At 36.3% G+C, this 12,251-nt stretch overlaps 1 protein-coding gene across 4 annotated transcripts in view; it reads left to right on the forward strand.

Moving 5' to 3' along the window:
- The first annotated feature begins 2,172 nt into the window (after positions 1-2,172).
- Positions 2,173-12,251, forward strand: part of LOC127446073 (trafficking kinesin-binding protein 2-like) — a 31,018-nt gene continuing 20,939 nt past the window's right edge. For 3 of the 4 annotated variants that reach the window (XM_051706709.1, XM_051706711.1, XM_051706710.1), the window contains exons 1-3: positions 2,173-2,254; positions 6,843-7,036; positions 8,072-8,230. In XM_051706709.1, coding sequence (XP_051562669.1) covers positions 6,982-7,036; positions 8,072-8,230 — 214 coding nt within the window. In that variant the 5' untranslated portion in view covers positions 2,173-2,254; positions 6,843-6,981. Of the gene's footprint in view, positions 2,255-6,842; positions 7,037-8,071; positions 8,231-11,093; positions 11,182-12,251 lie in introns of those variants that run through there. The other variant, XM_051706712.1, reaches the window with a different exon arrangement.

Here is a 12,251-nt window from a genome sequence, read left to right on the forward strand (position 1 = left end):
TCACTCATAAATCTAATGAGCTTGCGACGCTTTGATTGGCCACTCAAATAGTTAGAACTTCGGGCATTTCGCCTTTTTTTCAGGCATTTATTAAAGCTGCACTCAATAATTTAAAAAAGTTTAACTTCTTAAGACATGAATTTTTACTTTGTAATATATGTAGGCAATCATGAGCATTCACATTAAAATGAAGATTCCAGTCATATCAGTAACCTTATAAAAGCTGTTTTATTCTACATGGAGAGGGTCCACACATGGGGCGGCCATGTTAGAATCACATGACCAGCTGAATACTTCTCGCTTAATCTCAGTAACCGTCCTGTTATTTGACACTTTCACTCATTGATTAAAGTAATCATGACTGACTGTGAATAGTGAATTTCTACAATGGCATCTGAAACTGAAAACTAGTGATTTTAAATAATGCTGCATCCAAGCCACTAGGTGTCAGTGTAAGTCCAAGACGACACAAAGACAAAAGTTACTGAGTGCACCTTTAATTAAACATTCCTTGGAATGTCAAGTTTTGGGCTCATAACTCAAATATCTAAGTTCCTAAAACATATGTTTCTTATAAATCCACAGACTTAAGATTTTAAGTGTGAAGAACTCAAACTGTTGAGTACAAAATTGAGGCTTTGGGGAATACACAATGCCTTAATATAAAATTAAAATTATTTAATTATGTTTCCTTGGTCAAAGGGAACTTATGGGGGCATTTAAATAGTTGTTATTAAGAATTCATAGAGGTTTTGTCGACACAAAGACAAAAGTGACAGAGTGCACATTTTTATTATTATAATTTTTTATTATGATATTTAACAGGGGAATAAATAGCCATAAAGCAAGTACAATCAAGCAATCATGTTTGCAAGACCTTATTCATGTAACATATTCCAACATAAATACATTAGCCGTCTTCCTTACAAAATAGTTTTTTCCAAAATAGAGATGTCTTATTAGCTTTTGTATAATTCTTTAGGGAAACTAATGAATCATAAAAGATCAATGGAAAATAGCCTAATGTTTGGAATATTTGACATACATTTTTCTTTATGTATATGATATTTCCCAAACAAGGCTGGAATTTTAATTGTGTTGTCAATTGCCATTGATCCGGTATCACAATCCAAATACAAGACCATAGCATCACTTATTTTAATAATTTTTTTGAGATGTGAACTATCCCTTTAACTATCCCTATCCCTTTAACAAAATAAATGTGAATAATAGCAACAAATATATTTTTAAATACTTTAATATTACTTATCATCTAAACATTCATATATATATATATATATATATATATATATATATATATATATATATATATATATATATATATATATATATATATATATATATATATATATATATATATATATATATATATATATATATATATATGGGGTTGGGAGGGTTACTTTTGAAATATATTCCACTACAGATTACAGAATACATGCTGTAAAATGTAATTTGTAACATATTCCGTTAGATTACTCAAGGTCAGTAACGTATTCTAAATACTTTGGATTACTTCTTCAGCACTGGTAGATTTATTCACTTGTTTTGACTATAAAAACACTATATATATATATATTTACAAATTATTTGTGAAATATTATGGGGATTAACTGGAAGAAATTGAATTCCACGACAGTGTAATCGCCCTCAAGTTACTCTTAATCATATTAAATATGTTTTATTGATGAATGACGGCCTGTGAATTGTAGTACACAATAAAAGTCCCCATCTTCATCCCGTCCATTATTCCATCTCTCCTGAAATTCAAACTTATAATTCAAGATTTATTTTTAATTTAAATTGATCATATAATTTGGGGGAATCGTACACCGGTACACTTTACACTGCATACATCCTAATGAACTTCAAGGGTTATCACAATTCCTCAAATTTCTCCGAATAATATCATAATTTAAAATTGTAATGTTTATAATTTTACTCTATACGAGTTTTAAGCAATTTCCCAACTTCAATTTCCTTACTTTTTAAAATTACTTTAATTTAGCTGCACAATATCTCATCATTTTTAACAGTGGCGTGAGATCCACTCGCTGAGACTTTTATTAGTTTTAATGACGTCATTCAGGAACTCTGAAGCCACTGGTGGCCCAAACTCTGCCCCAAATACTCCTCCCTCCTCGCGCTTCTCTTTATTGTCTCCAATGCTCGAAGTGACAGCAGCCACATGTGCCAGTAGCGCTCAGAAAAACGGACTGAAAGTGAACTGAAGGTAAAAAAGAGAGCGACTTCCACCTGTCTGAGAACTCATGCTTTACCATGTGTGTGTGTGTGTGTATATTTTGGGTGAATCTGACGGGTCAAAATCAAGGATGTGCGCGCGATTCGCTGTTCGTATGGCGATTAGCTCTTGTGCGTGCTTCTGAGGTGTAGGTGTGTTTTTGGTTCTGTCTCATTGTTTAAAGAGCTGGGTGATCTGACATGAAATTTCTGCAGTAGGGATTATGAAATCTGTTGTAATCAGCTGTCAAACGGGTTGTTGCTTATCAGTGCATCGTACAGACCATCTCTGTGTTGCGTTTGGTTCAGATGTAAATAAATTATTTATTTTCATCATATTCGTCTTTAACAGTAAGCAGCATTTGTGATAAAGCACAAAGAAATTAATAAAGAAATTAAACTGCTCATCAGCATCAGTGACATTAGACTGATTTATATATTTCGTCTGTTTTATGAACATCACAGGTTGACTTTTCACTTTAGACCAGAAGTATTATTTACTGTCCTTTTAAATCCTAATAGTAAAAGGATTAACAATACTGTTTATATAAGTTGATGCCAGTTGTAATATATACTGGTGGCTCAGCAGTGGTGGCTCAGCGATTAAGGCTCTGGGTTACTGATCAAAAGATTGGGGGTTCAGGCCCCAGCACTGCCAAGATGCCACTGTTGGGCCCTTTAGCAAGGCCCTTGACCCTATCTGCTCCAGGGACACCGTATCATGGCTGACCCTGCACTCTGACCCCAGCTTAGCTGGGATATGTGAGAAAAAAAAAGAATTTCACTGTATATGTGCTAACGTATGATGTGTGATAAATAAAATTATTATTATTATTATTATTATTATACTGTGTGTATGTATATATATATATATATATATATATATATATATATATATATATATATATATATTGACATGGAACTAATGGAGGTGTATTGACAGTTCTACACCTCCTAACAGAAAGTGAGAGACAGAGAATATATGGGACAAGTATAACAATTTATATCAGTTGTCAGATGGAGCACATTGGATTTACTGGGGAATCACTTTGGTTTAATCTCAGTACCAGCTGTCATGAGTTCTGCATTAATGTCCGGATGATCTGACACTGGAATAAATGCTGCTTCAACTGTTTGGATTCATGCCATTTCAGAGGCAGAGCAACATTTGAACAACACAGCCACACCCTGACAGTTATCAGTGTAATTTTGGGAAGTGTCTGTGCTAAAATGACAGATTCATATATTTAATTTCTTGTCTTTTTTTTTTATTTTTTAGCTGCGCTTTAATGATGGAAATGTCATTGGTCTGGCCCTCTTACTATCCTTTGTTTGTACTTGCGACTTTTGCACACAGGGTTTTGCATCATAGGCTGGTCAGACTTTCTGGGCATAAGTCTTGATATTACAAGAACAGAGATTGTCATTACAAGCTTTGCACTTCCCAAAAATAATGAGAACTTCCTGAAGAAAGACAAAAAGCGGAAGAATGTAATTGACTGTGTGTTTGTTGTCCGTGGCTGATGGTCGTGAATTATGTGACAGATATGATGTAGCCTTCCTATGATTCTGCATATCATATGACAAGAACAATAATATAAGCATAAACTGTGTGCGAGTTATGTGTCAACCTATAAAAACAAAAATAATACTAACACGTCGTGCTTAGACTGAAAATCCCTCAATGAAACTGAGTAATGGCTTCTCCAAAACTTGTGTAATTAAGTTCACTTGGTGTTCATATAGAATGAACTTAACTATTTAAGTTAAGGTAACCAGATCCAAGTAGACTTAACTCAGATTTGCTATATAAATGTTGTTGTTTCTACTTAATAATTGTAATTGAATGGACTCAAATGTAGGTCATACAATAACACAGCTTAAATATTGAAGATTATAAATGATTGTAGGTCAGTCATCAAATAAACGTATTTCTCCACAGAAATACGTAGGCACCTGTACTTCAGTTGCACATGCACAAGAAGAAATGAGATCACCCAATGGTGACATCTTAAGAAACAACTATTTGCACCAAAATAACATAAATAATACTACAAAAGAGCTAAAACCTCTATGAATTCTTAATAACAACTATTTAAATGCCCCCATAAGTTCCCTTTGACCAAGGAAACATAATTAAATAATTTTAATTTTATATTAAGGCATTGTGTATTCCCCAAAGCCTCAATTTTGTACTCAGTTTGAGTTCTTCACACTTAAAATCTTAAGTCTGTGGATTTATAAGAAACATATGTTTTAGGAACTTAGATATTTGAGTTATGAGCCCAAAACTTGACATTCCAAGGAATGTTTAATTAAAGGTGCACTCAGTAACTTTTGTCTTTGTGTCGTCTTGGACTTACACTGACACCTAGTGGCTTGGATGCAGCATTATTTAAAATCAATAGTTTTCAGTTTCAGATGCCATTGTAGAAATTCACTATTCACAGTCAGCCATGATTACTTTAATCAATGAGTGAAAGTGTCAAATAACAGGACGGTTACTGAGATTAAGCGAGAAGTATTCAGCTGGTCATGTGATTCTAACATGGCCGCCCCCATGTGTGGACCCTCTCCATGTAGAATAAAACAGCTTTTATAAGGTTACTGATATAACTGGAGTCTCATGATTTTATACTTATGTTTCAAAATTACTATTTATTTCATCTAGTAAGCAACAACTTTTTTAATAAGGAAAAAAATTACTGAGTGCACCTTTAAGGCAACTTGATTATTCCAGTAATGGCAACATTAGGGTTTACAGTGTACCTTGGTAAACATCACTTATCATAATGTATCGTCAATAATAAAACGGGTTTTTCAGCTTTAATGTTTAAAAATATGAGTTGCAGTCCAAGGTTATTTGACAAGTTAATTTGTCCTTATGAGTAACATTAAACACAAGCTAATGCAGACTAACTTCACTTTCACTTTTGTTAGCGTTAGTCAGAATGTTTCACAAACATATGCAAGGAATGTTAAAACACCTTCATAAGCGCAGTAACAAAATTGTTATAACCACAGTTTCTGCCACAATACCACAGTTACAGTAACTGTTATTAATATAAAACTGTGGTAAGTTGGTATTAGCCACCACTTTCATCGCTAAAATGGGTAGCTCAGCGAGTATTGATGCTGGCTACCACACCTGGAGTCGCGAGTTCGAATCCAGGGCGTGCTGAGTGACTCCAGCCAGGTCTCCTAAGCAACCAAATTGGCCCGGTTGCTAGGGAGGGTAGAGTCACATGGGGTAACCTCCTCATGGTAGTGATTGGTAGTTCTCGCTCTCGATGGGGCGCGTGGTAAATTGTGTGTGGATCGCAGAGAGTAGCATGAGCCTTCACATGCTGTGAGTCTCCGCGGTGTCAGTGAGGCACTTACAGTGGAAGTGAATGGGGCCAATTTTTTGAGGGTTTAAAGGCAGAAATGTGAAGCTTATAATTTTATTAAAGCACTTACATTAAATCTTCTGTTAAAACTCATGTATTATGTGAGCTGTAAAGTTATTTAATTTGACGTTTTTGCGGAAGTACAGGGTTTTAAGTTGTAAAATTGGGTATAACGTCACACAGAAAGGTTAGTATGTGATTTTCTCACACTAAAACCATGTTAACATGTACATTGTTTACATCTTGTGGCTGTACTTTTAAAACAATGAGGAATTAAACGTTTACAGATTGGCCATATTAACTTCCATTGTAAGTTCCTCTCTGTAACCCAGATTTTTGCTTTTTTTAAAGAGTCAAAATTATTTTTTGTGTTAATTATTATCATTATGCCACAAATGCTGTCGATAGAGCTTAACTTGTATTATACCCAGAATATTCCTTTAAACCGTTTAAGGGAGAAACGATATTTGCTATTGTTTTACTGTAGTAACAATAATAACTGTAAGAACTGTAATACTTTGTTGTAATCTGTGTTTATCAAGGTACATTTTTGTAAGGGGCATTTCTGCACTCCGTTTTCATTCCACTTTAAAGCCATTCCATGATTCCCATCATGTACAGTACTGTGAGATTTCTTCCCTGAAGACCTCAAGACAGGAAGTTCACATCTGCTCCTTTAAATCACACTGGAGCCTTCAGTACAACAGGAAGTGCCCCTCATTCCCCACTCTCAAGACAACTGTCACGTGGCCTGTCTAGAGGAAAACACACTTTAGCTTTACACACAATGGCCCCAAGCATTTGGACGGTAAAGTCACATGACACTGCATGATGTAATAAAATATCAAAGCAAAATCTGCAAACAAATGATATAGCACCTTATCAGAACTAATATCATAAATATCACCACATAGGATTAAAATGTTGTCTTTCTCTCACATACACACACACACACACACACACACACACACACACACACACACACACTTGCTCAAGCATGTTCAGAGCCGTTTGCAGTGGAGGATTAATCTGCCAAACAGCTGGAGGAAAGTCTGTCTGTCTCACTGTCTGGCAGAGCTGGGACGTTAGAGAGAGAGAGGGATTATATACAGATGCATCATTTCAAAAATGGTCTTGGATGACACTCGCACAACTTTCTGTCAATATCACAGTGTATTTTGTGTCTTTTAGGTAGAAGCTGGAGTCTGTGCATCTCTGTGGTGTTTTGATGCAAAACAGGATGTGACATCAGCTGTCTTAAGTCTTCTGCTCATGCGGTTTGGGCAGGAGTGAGGAGTCCCGCCCTCATTCGCCCAGCTGAACAATCGGAATGTTCGAGGTGAAGCCCATGAGCGTGGAGAAGAAGGAAACAGCTGCGGGAACAGGTGTGTGTGTGCGAGAGAGTCTCCTAAAGACAAAGTCAATTCATAGTTAGTTTATGACAGTAACCAGAAATAATAATAAATAATAATTATTCGCCCAACTAGAACAAATGTTACAGAGCAATCTGAGTCAAAGTTATAATAGTTGTGAATTTTTACAGTTTCATTCTCTCATCATTTACTCACCCTCATGCCATCCTAGATGTGTATGACTTTCTTTCTTAAGCTGAACACAAACAAAGATTTTTAGAAGAATATCTCAGCGCTGTAGGTCCATACAATGCAAGTGAATGGGGTCAAAAATTTTGAAGCTCTTAAAAGCACATAAATGCAGTATAAAAGTAATCCACACGAATCTAGTGGTTTAATCCATGTCTTCAGAAGCGATCTAATTGGTTTTAGGGGAGAATAGACCAAAATGCAAATCCTTGACATCAGCAGTCACCTTGGCGATCATGATTTTAAGCTTGATTACACTTCTGAGCTCCACCTAGTGCTCTGCGCATGCGTCAAACCCTAGGAAGTGTAATCGAGCTTGAAATCATGTTCGTGTCTAGAGACTGCAATGGCAAGGTGTACAGTGAAAAGGAGTTACATATTGGTCTGTTCTTACCCAAAACCAAATAGATCACTTCTGAAGACATGGATTAAACCACTGGAGTCTAATGTATTATTTTATGCTGCCTTTATGTGCTTTTTGGAGCTTTAAAGTTCTGGCCACCATTCACTTGCATTTTGTGGACCTGCAGAGCTGAGATATTCATCTCAAAATTTTTGTTCTGCAGAAGAAAGTCATAAACATCTGGGATGGCATGAGGGTGAGTAAATGATGAGAGAATTTTCATTTTTGGTTGAACTATTGCTTTAAATGGACAGTAGATGGTGTTGCATGGCTGCATAATTGCAACGTGCAACCACATATTGCCAGCCTGTGGTTGTTACACAAAATGTTTATTTTTCTGGCCTTTTCTGACTCACCAAACCATTCATTAAAGTAAAATGTTCACCTTCTGGCTGAAATGTGTGTCTCTCCTGTAGATGAGGGCAGTAAGGTGTGTGACAGGGGCATCAGTGGGTGTGGAGGGGATTCGTTGTATCTGTACGAAGGTCAGGACTGGGTCATCTCACCCTCCTGCTCTCCAGAGGAACCCAGCGCCATCTCACCCGTGCTGGCAGAGGAAACTTTCCGCTATATGAGTAAGTCACCCTGTGTGTGTGTGTGTGTGTGTGTGTGTGTGTGTGTGTGTGTGTGTGTGTGGCAAAACATATGTGCATAACTGTAATGTTGCTATTTCTATCAGGATAACACGGTGTCAAGTACACAAACTTTGGGTGTTGCTTTGAATTATGAGTATAGCTTGTAGCTTCTGTTTCAAAGTAGTTAAATGGATAGTTCACAATAATGAAAATTCTGTCATTATTTGCTTATTCTCGTGTCGCTCCATACCTGTATAACTTTATTTCTGGATCCGTGAAACACAAATTATTTTTTTAAAGGCTTTGCATGAAGAGTGAATAGTGACTCCAGTCTGTCAAGCTATGAAAAGGACAAAAAGCCCACCATAAAATCACAGTAAAACTATATATAGACTGCATATGGACTGAAATATAGACTGCACTATATTTCAAGTCTTCTGAAGATATACGATCACTTTGTGCGAACAACAGAATGAAATTTAAGTCATTATACACTCTGCAAATCAAACCATATTAATTAAGTGCTTAACCCTTGTGTTGTGTTCGTTTGTGCTAACACCTTTTGTGTTCCTAGGTTAAAATGTCTGGCCCACTAATGTTGTTTAATAAATCCCTCATCTTGCATATATTATCCCAAGGTACTGCATTAGATCTTTTTGTCAACTTCCTTTTGAGTAATTATGACAGGTTTTGTACTTTTTATAAACAAAAAATATATTTTTAATTGGTAGAAGGATTCATTAAACTGAGCTCACACTGGACTAGTGGAGGGCAGTCCCTGCAGAAAAATAAATAAATAAATAATGTAACAAATTAGTTACCACTTGCATGATCTAAGCAAAATAGGTGTCATTTTAAAGCTTACAGTTTTGACTTTACAATGCATAAAACTGATCCTACCAATTCTTCAATAATGCTTTTAAATTACAACTGTTTTGTTCTCATAATTTGCAAATTTGTTGTCTCAACAATTATACAGAATTAAAACCATACAAAAAGATGAGATAGCCATGTGTTACATATCGTTTGAAAGGTCTCAATCTGTAGAATGCAACAAGCAAATTTGTTTCACTCAGAGGCCATACTGCAGTAAGATTTAGTGTATGAAATTCCCACTGACACACACAAATAAAATAAACAGGAGTGACTTTTTGTCACGTTTATCCTTATTACTTGCTGTAACATACATATAACATAGACAATAACATATTGTAACTTACAGCAGACTATCCTGATTCAAACGAGTTCAAATAAAACATATGATGTGTTGATCTTGATATATTCCTCAGTATACATGAAAAGACGATGCACAAAAGGGTGCTCAACACACATTGTGTGTGTGTGTGCGCGCACATGTCCGAGGACTTTGTGTGTTCAAACACACATCCACATATGTGCTCATCTAAAGGGATGCTCCTGAACACTTAATATTTCTGTAATTTGTAGTCTAATCCATTCATTTCCAATGGCCGGTCATTTTTGACCGGGAACACAACAGATGTAACAAAGTGAAATAAAACCAAAAAAAAAATGTAAAGAAAATGGTCAAACTTTCTCTGCAGCAGCAGCGTAAACCTATCTAGTATGCCAAAACTTAATCTACTAACTAGGGATTTTCCGATACCATTTTTTTGAGAGCGAGTACGAGTACCAATACATTCTTTTTAGTACTCGGCAATACAATACCTGTTTTATTTTTTCTGAATTCCATATCAACAGTTTTATTTTTTATTTTTATTTTAGTTTGATCAAAATGGTGTCTAAATAAATCACTTCATTAAAACTTTAATTAAATGAAAATCGAACAATTAATTTTCAACATAATATTCTAATATATTTATCAAATGAAGTGCATTTATACAGCACCTCACAGCAAAATCCAAAATATAACATTAGAGTTATTTTTGTCAAATAAAGTGCTGCATAAAAGAGCAGCACAGGTGTGAGATATTGCTTAAATATTAGACAGTTACTATTGATTTATTATTATAATTAATAGTAGTTGTAGTACAGTGGATATTACATAACTTTACAGTAGTGATATATTTCTGTCATATTTTTTCCATTTTAAAATTAGCTTTTATTTTGGCGTAAGCTTTTATTTTGAAGCCCTCTCCGTTTCTGTGTGTGTATGATGGTAGCTTCTAACTTCCAGAAAAGCAGGTTGCTTCATGACCCAATGTGATTATTAAACTGCAAAAGGCTGCTATTTAATTTAATAAATATGTAGTCTGTATGTGCCTCACGCTACAAATTTAATTAGCGCTCTGCACGCTGTTGTCTGCTATAAATGGGCGTGCAATGCTCATGATGGTGTTTTCTGTGTATGAGCCAAGGAGCTCTAAAAGGTTATGAGCACTTTGTGTTTTTATGTCAGCACAACACCTGCTCCTCACATTCACAAGCACTCACCTTTAAAGTGCTGCACATGCAAACTATGTATTTATCTTATTCAATCGCAGCATTTGTGGTTTAATAACCACACTAGGACATAACTTGATTTTAATTTGTGCGCTGAATGTTTACGTAATGGCATTTGTACGCCAGATGGTATCGGTTTTTGGTATCGGTGCATTTTTAACGAGTACAAGTACATGAGCGTGGTATCGGGACATCCCTACTACTAACATGTCATATCCATTATAATACTTTAAAATTTCAGAAAGTTGTCTGACATTAGGTTAAGTTAGTAGCATCGCTACTTTTAGTTAGTTACTTTCCCAACACTGACTTGCATATGCTAGAGTGTGTGCCCGCCCCTGGCAAGGGCACAGAAATTCTCTGGTCATGTCTCTTAAGTGCAGCGGACAGCACAGTCGAGCGGGCATCACAGGCGGGGCGGGGGGCAGGGACAGATGGATGAATAGAGAAAGGAGAGGAGAAGATAAGAGCAATCATGCCGGTGTTTAACATACACAATGAGGAACTATATGATCAGTTTGCTGCAGAAGGTGAGCAAGATTTGTGAATGCAGTAAGCATAGAGACATGTATGTGTAAGCATTGGAGGTTTATTTTTGTTTGTGTTGCTACAGAGCGTACATGACTTCTGGCAATGCAAGGTCATCTACAATAGACAGAGCATGCTGGGTGAACTCATGTGCACTGAGATTTGTGTGTGCGTGCATTTTTGTGTGCTTATGAATGTGTATTAGTGACAAAATGGCTTTTTCATTTGACTTGTTGTGCCAGTTTTGGTTTGGGTGTGTGCTTTTCTCAGCAGTGTGTACAGGAATTGGGGGCTTGTGTTTCTCTGCATCTGAGATCAGACACTGATGTTGTCTGTGACCGCTCATGTTGCGCTGAGCACAGTGTTTCCTACAGAATATTACATCTAGGACTGTCGATTTAAGGCGTTAACTTAGTGTGATTGATTATATAAAATATAATGTGTTAAGAAATCACTGCACCTAACCTGTACGTTAATTCCGTAATAAAAGTATGCATTTTCTTACCATCAGAGCAGTTCAAGTCCCTGCGTCAGCACGTCCTGAGCAAAACTCATTTTTGGGCACTCTGCTGTGCCCGGCCCATTAGCAGAGGGGAATCTGGGGCCAGCAGTAGTCTGTTGGCAGGGGTCGTAGTGGACACAGGACACTAAAGGGCGAATAATCAGTTAGGAGGGGTTGGGGGTATTTAGGGTTGCTCTGAAAAGAGGGCACCTATTTGCCCTAGTTTCACACAGTTGGGTGGTAAGCCTGATACTATAAATAAACAGAGAGAGAGAGAGAGAGAGGGCAAATGGAGGCTGTTTTAAGTTTATAATTGGAAAGCTGAACATAAGAGGGCATGAATGAGAGTGGAATGCCATTATAGAGGGAGAGAAAAGACTGATATCAAAGATTAAACCAGAAGTGTAGGGCTTATTTAAATAAGCAAGATTACCATTACAGCTGCCACAATTAACTAAACTTGAAATGTGTCGATTACAGCATTCTATTCCAAGTCTAGTCCCATTGCATTAAAATGTTCTATTTACAATGTGTTTTTTAAGCAGTTAAGCATTGTAAGTAATCACAGAG

The sequence above is a fragment of the Myxocyprinus asiaticus genome, chromosome 9 (assembly GCF_019703515.2).
Source record: "Myxocyprinus asiaticus isolate MX2 ecotype Aquarium Trade chromosome 9, UBuf_Myxa_2, whole genome shotgun sequence".
Taxonomy (NCBI): domain Eukaryota; kingdom Metazoa; phylum Chordata; class Actinopteri; order Cypriniformes; family Catostomidae; genus Myxocyprinus; species Myxocyprinus asiaticus.